Raw genomic sequence first — 22,509 nt, 5'->3', positions numbered from 1 at the left:
GCTAAAAGCTGCGGTCTGCAGCTTGACATGGGCCCGGAAACCAAAACACAAGGCAGGGCTTGACTTCAAGGCACACGTGGTGCCCGTCCTTGGTGCACATACTAAATAATGAACAGAAACATGTCAGTAGCTAAAGATCGTTGAAGTAATATGTCATCAGAATAGTTAACTGCGAAATATGTGAATAGCGAGCAAAACGTTGAACAGCATTGTTTTTACATAGAGAACAGCAACGTTACAATAATAAATATAGAAAGATGATAACGGAATGTATCTTAATTATACAGAAGAAGAAAAAGGCATATTGAAAAGAGAAAACTAACTACAGTTTATAACAGCCCAGAAAGGAGGTGGTCCTTCGCTCCGTTGAAAAGGTCTATATCGGTCATACAACACGTGACCTCTAAGACACAGCTTTATTTGGGGATAACTCTTGATTTGTCGCCTCAAGACCCTGCACAATGAAGTACGTCCATACGCCTAAGCTCTGACCTTCTGGTTTGTAACGTGACGTTCTGCCTTTATAAACTGATCATATTGATCAATACACAAAGCGCAGTGATTTCGAACAATCATGTGAACGCACACAATATCATCGTCTCTACGCATATGGTTGCTTAGGTGTGTAACAAGGTAACGCATAACGATGATAAATTTGAGGCTAACGTTCCTTCAGGGGGCACTGCTCCATATAGTGTGCGAAGCGTTTCAGCGGGGCTGACGCCTAACGGTACGCATGTATTACTTTTGTTACACTGCTCTAAGAGGTGATAGTCAACATTACTTCACGGTTTACAGCCAACCGTAGCCAACGCTAGCCAGACCAGATAAAATCGTACCCTTGCATGCGATGTTCTTGCGTGTTTCTCGTTTTGATAACCGTTTTATGTGATTATTTTGATAATTTTTGTGTCTTTACGTCAATAGTAGATATAGGTTCTTTTAACCTTTTCTTTTTTCGCCCGACTATAGCTCCGAATGTATTAGTGGTAACTTGGCGGAACGTCGCAACGGCGTAGGGACACACACTCCTACAGAACGTCTGATGAATATTCAGGGTCCTCCCCTTTCAAAAGAGAGTGGAAAGTCGAGCTTAATTTTGATGCCGAATAAACTTAAACGCATGCCGGTGCGGGGAAACAATGCCTGCTGCTACCGCACTCTAAATGTAGTCATCGGAATCGTTTCAACTCATCTCCGTGACACTTCGCGTGCCGGCATTAGAGAGTTTTAGCTAGTTAGGGAAATACGGTACGCAAATACGCTACCGTACGACGGTACCGCTCCTCCTTTACAGGTCGTCGACCTTTTTCCGGTGAAGGCACCCCAAGACTACAAAAGCTTTTTCAAAAATTACTGTGGGGTTGTCACACCTCATTGTTGCCCGTCAGCCTACGCACTGTTAACGAGACACCTGTCGTTTGGGGTACGCATTGTCACTGGAACGGGGAACGGCAAAAGCACAGGCAGCGCGAAAGGAGGAACGCTACCGTACTGCCTTACCGTATTTGCGTGCCGTATTTCCGTAACTTGCTAAAAGACTCTACTGACAGCTTGCACCTCGCGAACGAACCGTGAAACACGAGCTGGATGTGAGAGAAGACTCTGCGTAGCTTTCGCAGCACTGCACGCTTTTAGCGGGACGGTACGGGGCAGTGCGACGGCTAGCGCGCGCAGCAGGAGGCTGCCGAGAAACGCGTTCTTTGCAGCACTGCACGCGGGGCTGGTCTCACCCGAATGGCCAGCCGAGCGCATGCAGAGGCGCTCGCTCTGCATCTCTTCCGGCTTTTATCCGCAGTGCTCGCAACACAGCCCAATATCGCGATGAAACAGCGCGCTGGCCAAAGGCGTAGGCGGGAGACGGAAGAGCGCGCCATCTATACCGACCGCACGCCCATGTTCCCTCCTATTGTTAGAACCAGCTGCAGAGATACCGCAACGTATATATGACCGGTGGAGTTTGTGCCCAAACATGGTCGCTCTACTAACGAAGGTGTAGGGTTTCTCGTACCGAACGGCTCTGTACCGTTCGATGTTTCGTTGCTTCATGACTCTGAGAGACGATGACTGCGTACACTGGGAGGTGTAATTATACGCTTCGCGACGCTGAAGTGAAGAGACTGAACATCCGCCGCTTAGCTCTCTTCTTCCTACCCCGTCCCATCTAAGCACGGGAGCTGTCGCAAACAAACAAACAAACAAACAAACAAACAAACAAACAAACAAACAAACAAACAAACAAACAAACAAACAAACAAGCAAGCAAGCAAGCAAGCAAACAACACCCGCCACGGTGGTCGAGTGGTTATGGCGCTCGAATGCTGAACCGAAGGTCGCGGGATCGAATCCCGGCCGCGGCAGCCGCATTTCGATGGAGGCGAAATGCTTGAGGCCCGTGTGTTAAGATTTATAGGTGCTCGTTAAAGAACCCCAGATGGTCGAATTTCTGGAGCCCTCCACTACAGCGTCCCTAATAATTATGATAGATAGATAGATAGATAGATAGATAGATAGATAGATAGATAGATAGAAACAAATGTTCACGTAACGCTCGGAGCGCGAGCGTGTTAACATTTCTCCCTATTCAGATCTGCAGCCGATGGCAGACTGCGAATTGAATCTAGTTGCGCCGTCTGGCGCTCGAACATCTTTATAGCAACCCATTCCTCCTCCCCAAGCATACTCTTACGCGCATGCGTACATTGGTGAAACCAAGCACTCGATCCTTCTTCTTGGCAACCAATGTATCGCTCCTCACGTGAGCGCGGTATGCTAGCATGCAGCCAGAGGCTGTGCCCGCAGCGGTGAGGCCCTGAACCGGAACCCCAGAGCCGAAAAGTTCACTCTCCACTCGCGTAATCACCTCACGACCAAGTCGTCCATCAGTCGTAGCCGTCTTCTTTCGCTAAGTTCGGAATGCGGGATAGGTCTGAGGCTCAAACTGAGACCTGCAGGAACAGGGCCCGTATTCAAGAGAACGCCTCACGCACGGAATGTCCCTACATGAGAGGAAACGCTGGACAATTGTGCTGCTGGAAATTTTAGTGAAAAAGGCACTGACGTGACGAACGAAAAATGTTACAAGGTCTCTCATGCATTTGCATAAGACGATTGGAAGGCGAAAGCCACCATCTTTTTCTCCTCGGTCGATTGTACCGATCCCCGCCCCCGAATTTTTTCCACACCTAAGAGACTATGTCGTGTGATGAAGTCACAAACTTTGGCGACCTGTGGCGTCGTGATGACATCGTAGGCTGACGCCATGACATGGTGAATTTTTTTGAATCACTCACGTTCTTCGTACCATACCGTACTCGCGTTGACGCCGAAGTTCCCTTTTCGCGTTTGATACGGCATCTAAGGCTTTCGCCTTAGTACTTACTTCGTGGATTCGGCCTCAACAAGTCATTAAAATGTCGAACCTAATCGTGCGTACGATCGCTTTGTATTGTAATCATGACAGAGGTATAGTTTCCCTTACATTGCACGCTCAACGTGACATTGCAAACGTGATACGGCACGTTTGCAACACTAACCTTCCGACTTCTCCCTGGTATCCGTGTTTGCACACGTATACCGTATTTTCTAATGAGTCCCTACCAACTAGTTCAGCTTTCTGTCGTTCTAACCTCAGACCTACGTATATGCATACGAATACTACGAACAAATGCGCGCTCTCAACGTTGTATACGGTCATCTCCGTGGTGTGAAGTATCCATCTGCTTTCCCGCCCCGTTCGAGAGAACAATACGGTAGAGAGAGAGGGCGATGTAACAAGAGAGGGGAAGGGAATCACAACATACGGCCACATAGTGAGGGCACACGGCCGGCATGGGAAGAGTAATTGGCCGGGTTCGTGGCGGGCAGTCAGCGTGGCGGGAGGCCCGCGGTGGCGGCGACCTTTGTACCAGATATAGGGGGACGGGGGGGGGGGGGGGCCTGCAGGCCCGCCCGGGCTGTAGCGCCAAGAGTCGATGGCTGGCGGCTCGTCCGCGCCGTGACCTTCCCGTTGGGCGTGGACGTTCAGTGCTGGTGGCGAGGAGGAGGGGACGCGTGCTCGCCTTTGTCTCGAGGGTGTACGGTGTGCCTGCTGCACGTGCTTGCACGTGCAACGCTGCTGAAGGAGGAGCGTGCCGTGCCGTGTGCCGTTCCAAAACGGTGCACGCGGCCGTACTACTGAAAAACACACCGGCCGGCGGCCTGGCATGGCGCAGCGGCCCTTGACTCGACAAGTAGGCACGTACTTCTACATACGTGGTAGCCCTTTCGCATGGCGCGTGCTCTGAGTCTTTGCGAAATGTCATGACTTCTACGAGCGCTGTTGCGGGCCCGAGTTCGCGGAGACAAAGGAAAAGATAACGAGCAGGCGAGTAAACGTTGTTGAGCATCACGTGTAGTTGGGGGACGGTCGTACGGTCCGCCGTTGTGACACAGTGTTTCAGGTTTTACGTATCCAAAGTCAGGGGACGCAAATTAGCGTGTGTACAAAAGAACGCAAGCACGGCATGGCGTTTTGCGTAGACAAATGTGCCTTTGGATGTGACCAATGCAGTTTGCTTGCCCCCTGTTGTGGTTAGGATTGACGGAAGAAGACCAAGGGTCGAATTCGCAGAGGTTTTCGTTCGCAACCGATCTTCGTATATGGCTGGCTGTCTTCACCGTATTGATATGTTCTGCATCGGGATTGGCTGCGAGTTTGCTCTGAGGAACAATTTTATAGCGTAACACATGTTGAGAAGAATGTGTTACTAGGCAAGCTGGTGTCTTGTTAACTGAGGTTGCAGCGCTGAAGCACATTTACACAAGAAGAAGCACAATAAGACGCGGACAGGCGCTTACTCACAACTTGATTCTGAGACTGGCAACGTGCGGCACTCTCAGAATAAGGTTGCGAGCGTGCGTGCGCGTGTGCGTGTGTGTGCGTGCAAATAGATATATAGGAATCTGTTATCGATATGCCTCTCATATATAGAAAGACGTGCGCCTGTCGCTCTGTCACGTTTCTTACTCGCACGGATTTTCGACGTGCTTATAGTACTCAAAGATGGCGACCCACAATGACGTCACTGCAAGAGTATTCGCTATAGAAATATCGGGTCACGCACAACCCTAATAGCGCTCGAGGGCGCGGGCTACAATTCCGGCGCGGCGGCCGCATTTCGATGGGGCCGAAACGCAAACACTTGTGTGCTTAGGTTTAGGTGCGCGTTTAAAAAAAAAACCCACGCGATCGAATTAATCCGTAGTCACCCATTATGGCGTGCCTCATAAGCATATACCGTGGTTTTGGCACGTAAAACCCTGCAGCAATTATCACTGTTTCTGAAGCTTTGCAGCGGAAAACTTCCGAAATAAAACCATGACTGTCGATGCTGCTGGTGCGCATGTCTCTGTAGTCTTTCGGTAAACCTGCAACCCTGCGAAACGTATCCAGACAGGCTAGAACTATACTGTCACGTGGTTACGCATGCGTGCAATAACTACTCCTCAGACAAACCTGCAATTAAACAAGGCTGGAAGTGTTAGTTGCGCGTCGCAATTTGTTAACACTTTTAGCAATATACTGTGCATCTTTCGCATAATATATGGGTCTCGGTTCAGCACCTCGATAAAGTTGTTACGATTAACGTAAACGCTTTCTTATGAGAAAGGGACCAGTGACGTTGTAATAATAAATCCCGTAAACAAATGAGCCCACAATTTGGCTGTCACGAGTACAAAATCTTTCTGAGATACACTCGAAATGCCCCCCCCCCCCCGCCCCCACTACCGCTCACAATTAAGTTCCGAGCGCGTATACGGCTATGTACTGTGTTTTAAACCTGCATACAGAGACACGGTCCGCAGGCTAATGACTTTTAACAACACGTGGACCTACTAATTACCGTGCTCATTTGCACACACGCACACGTACACCAGCGTCCGCCGTAAAAACAGTTTGCAAAACAACAACAGCCGTCATGCAGTCGAGCGGACACCTTCGAAGTTGCGCACGCAACCAAGCGCGCCGCGCGCGCTTTTTATGAAGCGCAAGCAGCGGGTAATGCACGGCGTGCGTCATGCCATTTCTTATGCGCAGCCTCGGTAGTTCCGTGCAGTACAACTGAAGCGCGATCGCCAATCGTGGGTGATGTGCTCTGCTGCATGTAGTGGAGAAAATGCAGCGCAGGGCGAAACGTGCCAGACCTCCAGGTACCGTATTTACTCGATTGTAATGCCAGGGGTGACTTTTCCTTGCGTCCAGAAAAAAATATATGTATATAGAATTTCAGTGTTCAATTGTAACGCGAGGGTCGACTTTAGGTAGTAAAAATCTGGGAAAAAAACTCGCGTTACATTCGAGCAAATACGGTAATGCATTTCTTGCAGTGCGTGGACATACTCAACGCGCATTACGTATGTGTTCACACACAGGCGAGTGCGCACTGTAATTGTTCGTAATGGTAGGTTGCAAGGGCAGCGGCAAAGCAGGAACCATACCAGTACATGAATCAATGATGAATCGAAGTTGTCTCTGGGCGTCGTTGCGTTCTGTTTATAAGCAACGCTGAAGCGACGATATAGCGACAAAGCAGGAACAACAGAATAATGAATAAATAATAAATCGGACTCGTTTCGGCGAACAACTGCTCAGCAGGCAAAGCAATTAACGCCGGAGGTATACGATAGTGGAAAGCAGGATTGCTGATAATCGAATCTAATCAAACCACTAAAGTCCGATCAGTACTTACGCAGGCGTGCGTCAAGTAAATTCAAGAGGAATTGCTGGTGTATGGGTTAAGCTCAACATTGTTACAACATTATCCACGCGATCGAAATACGATTGAAAAACGCTTCTGTCGTTGTCGCATTGGTGAGAGTTACGTTCACGAATTCAGTTGATATGCAAGAAGCGCCCGGCATGCCAGGGGGATAATATGAGCCAGCATTTACAAAGACGATCGTATGCGACGGAGTTGGTTATCAAGCACGAATTCCAGACAGTCGTGATAGCAAGACTATATATATAGGACTGTGAATAGACAGACTTCGTCTAAAGGGCCTGACAGATCTGTTGCGGTCGTTGTCGATCGAACATGTATGTATCGAGGTACTGTTTTTTCACCGCGCACCCTACAATGAATAACTACCTCGAATCACCTTCGCGGCGCCCACAAAGGTCTTGAAAGGCGCGGATTTTCACAGAAACGATACAAAGTTCCACAGGCGACAGGCGCTGTGTTCCGCACGAGGCGTTTTTGTTTACCCCGGGATGAAGAATGTGCCCGGGAGCACACCTCACCTAGCACGCATAAGCAACAGCAGCCGAGCGAGTGACGGTTCACACATTAGCGGAAAGTGGCGCGCGCGCGCGCGGCGAGCTCAAAAGCGTGACTGGCGCATTCGCAACAGCGTCGAAGCGCGTCTGATTTACCGTTTCCTTCACGCCTCGAAGTCGAGCGCGGCGCCGCGCTGCGGTCAACGGCGCGTCGTGCCCATCGCGCCCGAAGCACTTTTCGAACACTTTTTTAAAATTTATTTATGTATTTTGAAAGCGCGGATGCTTACTGGGCGCGCAGTCGTTCAGCGGAACGACACGAAATGGTTGCTCGTTCTCTGGGCAGTGTAGCTTTAGCAAGTAACATTATATATATATATATATAATATATATATATATTATATATATATATATATATATATATATAATATATATATATATATATATATATATATATATATATATATATGTATATATATATATATATATATATATATATATATATATATATATATACACACGGGTGCGGTCTAGTGCGCGTGCGCGAAGCGTGTAATACTTCCGTGACCAGTACCAATGCGCAGTGAGAAAAGTATACCACCCGCTCATCTTATTTTTGTTGATTGTTTGTTTGTTTGGGGGTCAAAGCCCTTTAGGTCTAAACAAATTTCAAACACACATGCACAAGGGTACATACAAAGCGGTGCGCGAAAGAAGAATCGGCACCTTGCACCCGCCCAGAGGGCGCTAGCAACCACGTTCTGGATGCTATGAGCGTCCCCTTTATAACGGGGCGGTGACATGTCTGCCACCAGGCTCGAAGGCGAAAAAAAAAGAGAAAGAAGAAAAAAAGCTTCCTTGTTTCATGTTGTCCTAATGCCTTATCTACATTGATTAAACCTATGTTATTATACCAAAAAATATAAATTCACGGTCCATCTCTCTGCCTCTTAAGGCAGAGAGATTAAGTCCATCTCTCTGCCTCTTAAGGTGTAGGTGGCGCTGTCGTTTATCACGACAGCGCCACCTACACCGGTCGCTGTGGATGCGAAGGAAATGAGAGGACATTAAAGAGGCAGGCACCCATGGCTTGCGTCGTTCAAGAGAAACAGACTTCTGGGCTACGGTCATGACTTTCTTTTTTCTTTTTGTCGCCTACTGTCGTCACAACCTCTTCTTCTCTGTCATTCTTTCACATCCCCTTTCACCCTTCCCAAGTATAGGGTAGCGAACCGGAGGCTTCCACTGGTTAACCTTTCTCTCTCTCTAGTTGGTTTGGTACAATCAATGAAGCCATAACGCTGAAAACGCAAGGACCAAGGAAGGGGACAGCACGTGCGCTGACTCACAACTGAACTCACAAGTGTCCTATTCCCGGGTCCATGTGTTTCCAGAGTTATGTCTTCATTGCGAATGGTGTAAGCTTTCGACACCCTGTGAGAAAGTTATAGGAGGTCTTGGTGGTTCTTACATATCAGTGTATTCCCCGTTTCATATCAGGAAGTCTTCTCGTCCGACAAAACCGAAAAGGCGCAAGTTGGGAAGACTACAACGTTGCCGTAATGCGGGACAGATGGCGCGGCCGGAGCCCTCGCATTCGTACAACCTACGGGTTTAGATACTAATGTCCAGGTATCGCCGAAAGGACGACAAGGCCAACAGACATCGATGAAGACTGTGGTCAACCCCTCCCCAACCACCTTAATCCCCCTATTCCCTAAATGTCTGCAGCAAGGCTTAAGCCTACTTAAGGCAGAGATAAAGGCGTATCCAGAAGGAAAGAGCCAGTTACCGGACGTGTGTATAGGTTCGTATTAACATATCATGCGGCAAATTGATGTTGATGACAGTGATAATGACGGCGACACGACGAAGAAGGACAACATTACCGCGGTGCATATGGGCACATCGTGCCCATTTTGTGACGCCCCAATCCGCGCAGTGACTGCCACACACTTGTCGTGGACTTGCACAGGCCTACAACTACAAGCCGTTTTCGCCACCTCCGTGCAACGGGCCTCAGTCCTGGCCGCCCACCCGACCTCGACCGCTGGATCCGTGGACCTTGCTACCGTTCACTACTAGACTTCGCACACGAAGCAAATTTACATGAGTATTTTGATACCACCAATTAATATGCCCAAGGGCAGGCGTTCGAAAAAAAAACACATAAACAAATGTGGCACAGTTTTTATTGCAATCTTCCTTCAGATAACCTGCCTAACCTTCACGTCTCATTTCTCTCTGAATAAATATGCGCTTTTCTTAGTATTTCTTTTAAACGTAATGATCCGTTCACGTGGTGTAACTTCCGGTTAGAAGTCTTAATAATATCTGGGGTTTAAAGGACCCCTGACACCAAAATTGAAACCTCGAGATCTTTGTGTTGTTTGACTTTCCTGTATACGGGGGCACATCTGACCGATTATTAGCGACGAACGTTGCCTTTAAGATATCTTAATTTGGTTTTAAAGTAAGCGTGAGTGCTCACTTGAGTTGGCTGCACCTTGCGACATCCTGGTATGACGTAGATAGAGGCCCCGTGTGACGTTCCAAGTGTAAAGCAAGTATTGTGGACGTCACAGAAGGTTTGCGGGGCGCACGTGCACAATACGACGACTGGCACCCGGCGAGGCCTATTGTTCCGCACCCCTCTGGCTCTGTTGTCCGGCTGCTCTCGAGGTAGTTTTCGTGAGGGGACACGCGCTTAACAGGTTTAACCCATACCGAGGCACCCACATACTTTCAATCTCTACCGCGCTCGGGGCCCCGATTTGAAAACCGCGCTGTCAACGTCACCACAGCTTGAGTGCACGTGGTCTTTGACGCTCCCCCGCATGGGGCGCCAGTTTCTTGTGGTTTTTAGGCGGGCGTTTTGAACCGATGCTAAAATGGTCACAATTAACTCCGCTAAAATTAGTTGTACGATATGCTAGAGCATTTACGATTTAATTTAGAGATTACCAGACACAAAGCTACAAATTACAGCCAAAAAGTCACCAACAAAAATTTCGCTGTCAGGGGTCCTTTAACGTCCCGAAACCAAGAGACGATTACGAGAGACGCCGTATAGTGGAGGGCTCCGGAAATTTCGACCACCTGGGGTTCTTTAACGTGCACCTAAATCTAAGCAAACATTTTCGCCTCCATCGAAAATGCAGCCGCCGCGACCGGGATTCGATACCGCGACCTTCGGGTCAGCAGTCGAGCGTCGTAACCGCAATAGACCATCGTGGCGGGGTCGGTTAGAAGTCTTGATAACGTTTATCGTGCCTTGCGGAGTATTCAAAAAAACGCGCCCTGCTTTTTATTTGTATCGTTATGGATTTGTCACTCCCGGGATATTTCCCATGTTGTGGTGCTCGTCGAAGCAGATGAATAGCCGGCGCTTCTACGAGGTGCCACCATCTTCCCACGTGTATCTGATCAAAAGAAAGAAAGAAAGAAAGAAAGAAAGAAAGAAAGAAAGAAAGAAAGAAAGAAAGATTAAGAAGGAAGCGTGCAGAGAAAGCGCGCGTTGGTCGGTGGAAAAGGAGGAGGCGCAGCTTTCCGTATCAAAACACACAAGGGTGCATGCTGCCGGTCACGTGAGCTCCTTTCAAGCATGGCGCCGCTGTAAGTCATCTTACTCGGAAAAGACGGACGCCGACGCAATCTTTTCTTTTTTTTTTCTCGCCCAAAGGGTCCGCTGCTGTTCTCCCTGTGCCCACGCCGCACAACTGAGGCTTACTCAAACAGAAGACACGAGGGAAATAAAAAAGATTCGACGACGGTATAAATGGACGTTGCGCGCAGTTAATCGGTCTCTGGCCCGTTTGGCTGTTTTTTCCCCGGCTTTTTTCATGCGTCGCGGTGATTTCCACGCGAGAGGCTTTCATATGTTCGACCCTACTACCGCTTATTCGTACTCGTTGTACAGGCTTCCCCGCGGACGTTTTGGTTGTGCCTCAAGAGGCAGGACGGTGCTAACGGTCCGTGTTAACGCGGTGCTTTCCTTGCATATTACGTCACAGCTTGCGGTACGCAGGTAATAATAATAACTGCTGGGGTATTACGTTCAAAAACCACGATATGATGATAAGGGACGCCGTAGTGGAGGGCTCCGAAAATTTCGACCAGCTGGGGTTCTTTTACGTGCCCCTAAATCTAAGTGCACGGGCCCCTGTAGCATTTTCGCCTCCATCGAAAATGCGGCCGCCGCGGCCGGGATTCGATTCCGCGACCTTCGGGTCAGCATGCAGTCGAGGACCATGACCACTACACCACAACGGTGGGTCTTAACGAGCCACTTCTGGTTAAAATTAATTTGGGGTCCCTCATTATGGTACGCCTCAAAATTATGTCGTGGTTTTGGCAAGTAAAATTCCCGACTTATTACGCTTTTTTTTTCAGTGGCGTATACACGGCTAAATGCATCTCGATAGCCGCGGTCTTATCCTATACTGTTGAGCCCACCGTTACTGTGGGCTCCACAGTATAGGATACGTCGCGCATTTTTTAGATGTGAAGCATCTTATAGCAAAGTTCAATCCGGTGGTGGTGTGCGGCGTGACCATCCTTACTGCGCATGCGCAATCCCTCTCCACACACCTCCTCTCCCCTCCCCACTTCCACTCTCATCTCCCTCTCCCCTTTCCCCCTCTAAACTTCCCCTCACATCTCCCTCTCCCCTCTCCCATTCACCCCCTCTCCACTCCCCCTCTGAAACGCGGGCTAGCTCTACATGCCGAAACGCTGCTTCGCATCGCCTCATGGTCCCCTTTAGCGGGAGATGGTGTGATTTTTGCCTATGGCTTCCTGAAAACACTCCGAGTTAAAGATACTGACTTACAAGCAAACAAAAAGCATGCATTGACGAGGGCCGTGCGTGTGTGATTGTGAGCGAGATACGCGCGAACGTACAGACAGTCGCGACGCTGCAGTCTCAGCGTGTTGAACAACGCCCTCCCAACCCCCCCTCATCTCCAACATCTATCTATCCTTCTATATATACGGGCAACTGTGTTTCTTTTTGCGGGGATGCCGAACCAGTTCGAGCACAAATCGCTCGGTCACGGAACGCAAAACGGGCCGAAGGAACTCCGTTCGGGCAGAGGCCGAAAAAGACGCGCGTGTGTCGCCAGCACCACGCTATACATACGATTCTGCGAAAGAAAAGAGTCCTCTTTCAATAAACAGCGTGATGGGCGCTGCCCGTATAAATGGCGCGTAGATAAAACAGCAAGGCGATGCAGTATGGACACCTCGCGTGTCAATGAAAAAAAAAAAAAACTAAGCAAGTTTGTAATATATAGTTTTTTTTTTTATTTAACACGGCAGTGCCGACAGGACGTCACAGAGACAGGTTCTCGTCCAGACGCGCGGCGGAGATAAGTCAGGCAGATGGTGTCAATTTTTTTTCTTATATTGTCAACCCGAAATCATTTGTTACAGAACATAAAATTATGCAACAAAACGACGGGTTGGGCTAGTTGGTGTGTATTTGGTGCAGCGGTGCGTGTCTTCAGAAAATTAATACAATAATGCCTTCACGTTTAGATGCGCACATTGATTTGCAGCTCACTATGCGTCCGACCGTCCTTTTCGTCTGTCTGTCTGTCTGTCTATCTATCTATCTATCTATCTATCTATCTATCTATCTATCTATCTATCTATCTATCTATCTATCTATCTATCTATCTATCTATCTATCTATCTATCTATCTATCTATCTATCTATCTATCTATCTATCTATCTATCTATCTATCTATCTATCTATGCGTTACCTCGATTTTCGCCAGAATGACGCAGTGAAACCGGGACAAGGGAAAGATGAAAAAAAAAAGAATAAAGAGAAGTAAGCTAGCGCTTAATGAATGCAACCGCAAACGACGCGGGATTACACGGCTGACGTTTCGTCCCCGAGCAGCGGAGCAAGCGCGCGACATTTTCCACTCCTTAATGCGTCAGTGTCACGCGACAACGTATCGACGACGACGACGCTGCAGCCTTAATTGGAGTGATTAGTTCACGGACGTCAAAGCGCGCCGCACGCGCCAGGCGTGCCATTTTGCGCGCGACGACGCCGACAGGTACACAGGAACGTATACGGCTAGCGGGCGCTACGCCACCCCCTCCGCCTCTCTAGGGTGCGCTTGGTTCGATTATCCCGCTCAATCAACGGCGCCGGCCGCTCCGTCGAGGGCGTAGAAAGAATGTCTTTTTCTCTAACCACGTGAGTATGCGTGCCTCGGAGACGGGAAAGAATGCTAAGCAGGCATTCCAAACGGGTCGTTCTGATTACCTCGTCAATACCACGGTAACCGAGTGGACACCTTGCTTTCAGTCCTGTTGCAAGGTCAACTATGAAGTGATTGACTACGCACATTCACTGTAGTTATGAATACCGCTTAGGACTCCTGGTTGCACCATAAGCTTGTTTGAACACGAGTTCTTTACGCCAGCCTATAGACATTTTCAAGTGGCATGAATTAGTCGATGCCATCTAACCTTCTTCTCTCGCTCCATCACGTGACGTCACATGATGACGTCATTACACGACGTCGTCGCATTCCTGCATGGTTCCTGGGCCTGAGCACCAGGAGTCGTAGTCTGGGGACCAGAATCACGCTTAATTGCGCGTAATGCTTCCGCAGTCCATTCACAACAATGAAAGTACAAATGGCCAGCCAAGCGCTCGTATAGTACAGGCACACCATACCGTGTCGCGGCTCCAAAAGAGCCAGCTCAACGCAGACGTTCTGCGCCGCATGCAACGCGCCGCGTATCGCAACCATGGCGACCAGCGCCAGCAGGCGACGCTCACGGCGTCATCGATCAAACAAGAGGCCAGCAGGACGAAATCGACTTCTGCATGCCGGCTGCAGCCACGAGGAATTAACTTCAAGGATTATCCTCATCGCTCAGTTTGCGGGCAGCGATATCGCATGCAGGTATATACGTATTCGTGTATACACGACTTTGCCTTCTGCCACATTAGGGGGTTTTGGGAAACAGCTGACACGCAGTTGAGAACACGCCGTCCGCCCTGCTTAAGAACACAAGCCCTTAATCGATTCACGTTGCGCCCTTATATAGGCTTTCAGAAAACGGGGTCAGCGCGAGCTCCGTTCACGAGGCTTCACCATGCACCTGCGGTCAGGGGGTTTCGGAAAACAGGTGACACACCCTCTATAGACATCAACCCCTCCTGTCTGTCCTGATGAGTAGTTTTAAAGGCAAGGAAGCCAGAGACAGACAGACAGACCGATCGATAGATAGCAATATTATTAGGATGAGGTGGAGAGGTTAGTGTAAGAGTTGAAAATACGCTAACCACTTTGCATAACAGCCAGGCTATTGTGACTTATGTGCAGGCTTTGCCTTCTGCCATTCGGGAGATTTAGAAACAGGGAACCAAGAGTTTTAATGAAAAGCTGGAGATGTTTGCCTGGCTATTCGCCTGACATGCTACTCCAGGTGCTGGGTGATGATTATGATATATACACTGATAAACACGTAACACACACACACACACACACACACACACACACACACACACACACACACACACACACACACACACACACACACACACACACACACACACACACACTACACTACACTACACTACACTACACTACACTACACTGTTTACAAAGTTTCGGTCAGGCTTGTGGCCCGCAAGAAAGTCAACAGCGCTTTCGTGGCGCGTAAAGCACATGTGCTGCTTTGCCATGGGCCCAGGATGTGCCGCAGTTCTTAACACGAGTCCCGTTGAAGGTGCAAGGCCGCCTTCAGAGATCGTCTTTCTGATGCGTATCGCCTGCATTCACACAGAACGTGTTTCAGGTCTTCTGGGACGTTACATTGCACGCACAATGGTTTAGCATAAGCGTAAGGGAATATACAAGCTCTTACGACTTCGTCTTTTGCCGCAAGTGAGATTTGGAAACAACTCGGAAGCGTTTCGTCTTTTTGTTACGTTTGCATTTCCCGGTTGTTACGTGCAAGAATTTAGGTGGATTCCCACCTATGCTTGCCGTCATGCGCATGTAACCGCTGAAAGTATTCGCTTCTCGGCTTTTTAATAGCTATAGTCTCGATTTTAGTGCGTTTCTGAACTCTTCGTCGACTTACCACTGAACTTCAAGTACAGCTTTGCGCGAAACTAGCGGTTTCCGTCGTCTAATGTGCTGCCGCTAGAGTTTTCGGTTGTTACGTTTTCCCGGATAATACGTCACTTCGCCGTGGTACCGTGAGATACATATCTGTGGGCTTCTGCATTTCGATGCACTACAAAAGGCATCGAAAAACAAGCTTGCCTGCATTTGAAACGGTTGTGTCGTATGATAGTTTGTCACGCTGCGGAGTGCGTGCGTGTTTAGACAGAGAGGAAGAGTGACGCTAAACGCTCTCATGTTTAGTTATGTGGATAGCTACAGTGAAAGACGACCACCTACAGTTATCAAAATTGATTTGAACCTGAAGATGAAAACAGTATCGCCGCGGAAAACACTTTTTGTCAATGTACAACACCAACTTCAAACAGAAAGCGAAAAAAAAAATTATCGTTTGCCAGACGCCGGGCAATTGCTAGGCCATGCTTGGAACAGGAGGCAGATAGCAGTTTCTTGCACATACATCGGAAAAGGCGCAGCCCAGTGCGGCACGCGCATTCAATATACAGTTTCACAGCAGAACGAGGAATATCAAAAGGCTTCATAGTGTCGTTGTAACTGCGATCACGTCCACACGTAGTATTCGTGGAAGTAATCCACTACCTAGAACTCTATAAAGTAATCACGCCGGCGAAAGAAGCTATACCATCTTTGATCACGTGACCACATAGCGAAACAATGTCGCCGAGGCGAAAGAGCAAGAAAAAAGACGATCGAAATGGAAAGTCACAGACGAGCTGCGTTGCATCACCGCGGCAGCAGCAGCGATATGATCGCACGCTTTCGTGCATTTTGTGCCGGGTATCCGTGCCAAGTGAAAGCGCGAAAGATTCATCGAACACCCGCAGAAAAGAGGGTGAGGAGGAAGAAGAGGCGTTGCAAAAAGATGAATTCCTTCCGGGGCTAAACCATACGCGGGGAGGAGGGCGAGACGTACCTCAGTGACGTCAATGAGCTCGAAGGAAGAAGCGACGTCCGTCGAGGGCGTCGTGGCCGGCGAAGAAGTCCCGGCCGCGGCGTCGGACATGAACCTCTTCGCGAGCGACGTCGGGCTGAGGTCGTCCTCGCCGCTGGAGTCCGGGTCGTGCATCTGGCGACGCTTCTTGCGGGAAGACACAGGCGACACGGAGCCTCGGTCTCGCGAAGACACCGCGGCACCGTTACTACCCCCTCGGGATGACGGCGGGGGACTGTCCGTGTTGGTCAAGGGACTCAGCTGAGCCATCGCGGTACTACTACAGGAGTCCGCTTATCCTTCTCGGAGACCTGACTTCCCGGACGCGACCTCAAGACCGTCCGCTCCTGCCAATCTGTCCCGCTGAAAGCCACTACGCGTCGGCCAAGACTGCGTCTCATCTAGAAGTTGCGAACCTGTCGACACCGTTCCTCGTTAAAAGTGCGTCGTCGCGAAACGGCCCCTGCTTCTCCAATCGCTTGCCACGGCCGTTTCTAGACTTTGGTCAGAAGCCCTTCATGTCCAGGTCGGGCTCACACACGCTACGAGCGCGCGCGTCTTGATCACGTGCTGAGGTGTTTTTCATGTCATCACTCTGGGTAGGCGAGTTTGACCCTAGCCCGCAGTCGCACGTGGTCTCCTCAGCCGAGCGCTGTCATCAGGGAAGGTCGCGGGAAACGATCAGTCCGGCTTGTCCGCCCGAATCCAGCGCATGATCGGTGTCTCGGTGTCGCCAAAGTCGCCACGGTTCGATCCTGCGTCCGCGCAGCACCACCACTGAAATCACCACACAGAACACAACTCGCCGCTGTTTCCAAGCGGTGGAGGCGAAAACCCAAGTACTACGGGCAAAGGAGAAAGCACGCACACACGGCAGTGAGGTCAGGCTCGATGCAGTACGCACGCGCGTACCCGTTCCTCGCACGTGAACTCACTACGGTAGCGAGGACAACCACAACAGTTGGCCGCTAGCTCACCGACGAACAACAGCACGAAGAGGACAAGCGGGTGCTTGGGATGACGGTACAAACGGTCCACACCGCGAGGAACAAGCGCCGCTCTTTCTTGGTCAACGGAACAGTGCCGAACACAGTGTCACCCGATGCACAGGTCAAGAAACAAAAACACTTTCGCGTATGCAGGCAAAATCCGTGCACGCGGTTCGTTGTCTGGCGTGCGCCAACAGGTGGGCGGAGGGGTGAAGGGGGAAGAAGCAGAAGAAGTCGGAGAAGAAAAAAATACGTGGAGCGGTGGTGGAGCTTGAAGGAAAGAGAAAAAAGAAGAAGCGCCCAAAAGTGCCGGCGGCGCGAAGAAGATGCCCGCTCGGGACAGACCGTCTCGGAGTGTTGCCGGGAGCGGAGCACGAGCTACTTTGGCGACGACTAGCGCCACCGGCGATTTCACCCCCTAAGGCAGAGGGGGAATCGGTTATCTCTCCAGGCTAAGAGAGGAGGAACGTACCGGCCTCCGTACCGCCAGTGGGGGGCGAGGAGGTGGGAAGAACGAGAACCTTTACGCGAGGAGGAGATAGGGAAGGGACAGGTAAGGTAGGCAAGCCGCGGAATCACGCTGCAGCGCAGGTTGCTTAGCTGGCCCGCCGCTCGTGGCAGTGGCCAGTCCGACGCAACAACGCGCGGGGAGCACGCAACCAGCTCACGCAGCAGCGAGGCAAAGCAAAGATCAACAAAGCGAGAAGGTCCTGCCGAAAGAAAATATGTCCAGAATCTCGTCCTCTTCAAAGGAGTGGCAAATCTATCCCCCCCCCCCACCCCTCCTTCCAACGAACCTCACCACCCCCCCTCCGCCCCTCCTAACAAGCAAGCAAAGCGGCGCGCGCTGAGAAGGCCGTTTCAAAGCAGGAAGCTACAAGTTCGCCCAGAAAGATTCCTCGTCTTGTGCCACCCTTCCCCCTCTCGCACACACACACCTTCCTGACGCTTTGCTTTTGCCCCTCTTTGTCTCAGGCGAGCTGTAGGAGAGGAGGAAGGCGGCCTACGGCCGCCTCTCCCCCTTCTAATCTCTGTTACGAAGTGGGTGAGGGCAGCTGCTCGGGCTAAGGTATAAGCGCGGGGCTTCTGATGCCGTAGCAGCAGCCGCCGCCGCCAAAGCGAGGCAGGTATCCCGACCTTCAAACTGGAATGGGCGGTTTTGGACGCGCCTGAACGTATACCCTCTCCTTCTTTCGTTGCTGCTGGCTTCCTACGGGCCGGCCTGCTGGAAAAAACTGCGGGCGCCTCTCCATCGCGTTGCCCACTTTCACGAGCGTTAAAGAAACGTTCCAAACGAAACGTAATCATAAAGAAAAACGAGGTTTCGACACCCCCCTCTCTCCGTCTTTCGCTCTCTCTCTCTCTCCTCCGATGGCCGGACAGGTACGAGACTATCCCCGCCGCGTGCTCTCGTAAAATAAGAGGGGGGGGGGAAGGGGGGGTGAGACGCAAGTTTCGTCAGGAATCTCGTGATGAGGAACGCCGCCGTCGCTTGCACCACCACCACCGGCCCGTCGGTGCACGCCGCGTTGTGTGCGTCGGTCGCCTATTAGCACGTTTGCTTTAGCAAAAGCAGGAAGAAACGGAAAGCCAACAACCTGTGGCTGTTTTCTCTTCTCTGATCCCCCCCCCCCCCCCCCCCCCGGGTTACACACACTCCACGCTCGTTCGCCGCTGGGCAGTGTTTCCCATTTTGACGACGGCGGCGCTCCCTCTCCATTTATGCAGTGTTTCAACTGCTCTAAAGAGGGGTGCTGCCCCCCCCCCCCTCGTCCATCGGCTCCTCACTCCCCCTCACCCCTCCACACCAACAGAAATGACACCACTTCTTGTCGCTGCTGGAAAACGAGAACACTGGTTTTGGGCAGCGGAACTTACAACGAGGGACAACAAGAAGACGGACAAGGACCTCGCTGTGGAGAAAGCGGAGAACGTTGTTGTTGCTGTGGCAACAGAAAAAGACAACAACAAAAGGAAGACAGGAAGGGTCAGATAGCGTTCCAACATAGTAGGCGCGCGCCCAACGTTAGCCTGGGGCCAACTGTGTTACTCTCGTCTTGACTACGTCATCACTCGTCCGTTGCTCGTTTCTCTTCTTCTCCCTTTTCTTCGCTGCTTGACGAATGTAGATTACGTATACCCGGCTACAAGAAACGGTCACCGGTGTTCTCATTGAGATCACTCCGATTTCTTCGCCAGATTCTAAATAATAATACTAATATCTACGGTTTTGCGGGCCAAAACCACGATAACATGCACCGACATCTCACGGTACGCGGGGGGCCTCTAGCATTTCGCCTCCGTCGAAATGCGACCGCCGTGGTCGGGATCGAACCCGCGACATCAGGGTCAGCAGACGAGCACCGTACCACCGAGGCGGACTTCAACCTATTCTTATACTCGTTCTTACCTTTGTGTTCATCACGTAATCTCGGTTGTTGTGACGAGGTTAAGCATGTATACAAAAAGCGCAAACAGCGCGCATAATTCATCGTTGAGAGTCATCCTCGTTGTTACGAACATTGTCAACGGACGTCACTCGTTATATCGTTTTTTTTTAAAATGCGAATGCATTTCTTAGTCGGGCTATGTCAGGCGTCCGGCGTTGTCCGCGCGCCTCTCCGCTCTCACTCCCTCTCCCATAGCAACAGCTGCGTGCGCGTGCGCTTATCCTCGCCCCTAGCAACCGGAGCAGGTGGTGCGGGCGGAGTAGCGGAGAGTGAGTGGAGAAGAGGAGCGCGCTCTGACGTGTGAGGGCGCTCGCATCGCGGGAGCTCGGCGGAGCTCCCGCGTGTGTGGAGAGAGCGTAGGAGAGGGTAGGTGCAGTGCTTCGCCGCTCCTTCTCTCGCCGTTCGCTCTCTCTCCTCCCTGCGCCACCGCCTCAATGCAGTGCGTTTGAAACGCGTTTGTAGCGTTTTGTGCTGCCTTGGCACAGCCTGAAAACAGCGTGTTCTAAACGCGTTTTGTGCTGCATTGAAGGCGGTGGCAACATAGTGAGGTATTACAACGCACGTAGGAAGCGTTCGTTGACGAGGCGCCGCAAAGAGATACACTTGAAGCGCGTCGATGTGTCCCACTTTACGCCATTAAAATTACTACGCCGTGTACTCTCGGCGCAAGAAATGCATTCGCATTTCCTCACGATTCCTTTCGGGGAGGTGGGGGCATTTTTTTTTTCGTTCTGTTTACTGTGGTCCGACGATTGCGACTCGCGTTGTATTTCGGCCCGAATGCAAGCACGACCTTTACGCTCATATCACCTCGGTCAATAGGTAACTCTTATCGTATTTTTAAGAATTTCTTTACCAAAGTACGTTTTCATCATACAGTCATGCCCGCAGCACGTAATATCATAAAGATAATCCAATATCTGAAAATAGAACTGGAACGACCACGCGAGAAAATTGCGTTTATTTGTAAGGAAGTAGCAACGTCGAAGCATCTAACCGGTTTCAGCAGGTTTCACTATTGTGATTCTGAAAAAAAAACAACACAATATATATATATATATATATATATATATATATATATATATATATATATATATATATATATATATATATATATATATATATATTCTGAAACTTTGAACAATTTTTAATCATTTCATTTGCAAGCCACTGACTTCCGTTTCTGGCACAACGACCACATACTCGATTAATTCCTCGGTTTCTTGCGTTCCACAACCGCCGTATGATTACGACTCACACCGTAGAGGAGGACATCGAATTCGCTTCGAACCATGTTTTCGGCATTTCGCCCCTACCGAAACGCAGCCTCCCTTGGCCGGTGGATCGAACCCGCGCCATCGAGCTTCGAGCAACACTGGACTTTATAACCGCTAACATATATAAACCACGTCAGGTCCGCATACTCGACACAAGCACGTGACGTACGGAACTCGAAAACCTCGCAGATCAAGAATTAGGCAATGTCCGTTGAAATACGAAGTCTTATGTACATGCGTCATGTTCTTTTCTTCCTTGTTTTTTTTCTTTTTTTTTGTAGAGGCCACACAAGAGGAAATAAGGAAAAAAAAAACACACAGGCGCGAAGCACCATAGTGTACGTACATGACCAAAATAATAACACACTAAGGAGCCTTTCCAGGAACACAACGCGCGACGGAACTGACCACGAGAAAGAGATTCCTTTAAAAAAGTAATAAGTACATTAAAACCAAAAATAAAAGGCGCGGAAAAAGAGGGGGAGGCGTTGTCTCCAAGAAGGCAATGGCGCGGCCGAGCCTCCCATGTGCACGAACCGCGCGATGAAGTGCGTCATCGTTTATGGAAGTGTGTCCGACATTCTTTCCCGCTTCGTCGATGGCCGCCCCCTTTGTAGCAAGCCTCGCTACTCACTTTACGTTGTCTATTTTTTTTTTCTTTGTGGTTGTAGCAATCGCTCTTTCTTTCTTTCATTTCCCGGTAGAGGAGCTGCTGTACGGTAAGTGGTAGAGTTACTGTATATGCTAGTGGCATCGTGGGCACGGAATAAGAGCCTGTCGATGTGCGGTGAGGAGGCGCGGGAGGGACGGCCGTAATTCCGAGGAGGGGCGGCCATATATATATTTTTTTTCTTTCCTTCTTTCTCGGAAGCCGCTTCATGCGTCGGTCAGCATCGGCACGCCACGGACGCAGTAGCGAATAGAGTAGAAGGAGGAAAAAAAGGAAGAAACAAAGAAAAGAAGAGACCGCGATTCGCTGCTCTCGGGCAGTGCAGCGTTATTCACACGATGGGAACGCTTGTTGCTTTGGCGATGGAGTATACATGGGTCTGCCTGTACAAATGGAAAAGCTGTTATCTATCTATCTATCTATCTATCTATCTATCTATGGCATAAGTAATTGTAGAATAATAATAATAATAATAATAATAATAATAATAATAATAATAATAATAATAATAATAATAATAATAATAATATAATAATAATAATAATAATAATAATAATAATTATTATTATTATATTAATTATTATTATTATTATTATTATTATTATTATTATTATTATTGTCATCTTGAGTTGTACAAAACAGATAACAGGCCTGTCAAAGCCAGACGGTGGCTTGGAGGACTAGGCCCGCACATCGGCAAACGAAAGATGACATACATATTGAAGAGCTTGTCACGTAAATAATCAGAAG

At 49.6% G+C, this 22,509-nt stretch overlaps 1 protein-coding gene across 2 annotated transcripts in view; it reads right to left on the bottom strand.

Moving 5' to 3' along the window:
• Positions 1-22,509, bottom strand: part of LOC119407144 (transcription factor AP-2-epsilon) — a 266,329-nt gene that overhangs the window by 91,222 nt on the left and 152,598 nt on the right. The window contains exon 1 of one of the 2 annotated variants that reach the window (XM_037674005.2): positions 16,356-17,783. The exons of the other annotated variant lie outside the window; for it this stretch is intronic. Within the exon in view, the coding sequence (XP_037529933.1) occupies positions 16,356-16,643 (288 nt within the window). The 5' untranslated portion in view covers positions 16,644-17,783. Of the gene's footprint in view, positions 1-16,355; positions 17,784-22,509 lie in introns of those variants that run through there. 2 annotated transcript variants of the gene reach the window in all.

The sequence above is a fragment of the Rhipicephalus sanguineus genome, chromosome 10, assembly GCF_013339695.2.
Source record: "Rhipicephalus sanguineus isolate Rsan-2018 chromosome 10, BIME_Rsan_1.4, whole genome shotgun sequence".
Classification (NCBI taxonomy): domain Eukaryota; kingdom Metazoa; phylum Arthropoda; class Arachnida; order Ixodida; family Ixodidae; genus Rhipicephalus; species Rhipicephalus sanguineus.
This window is presented reverse-complemented; position numbering and strand designations above follow the sequence as displayed.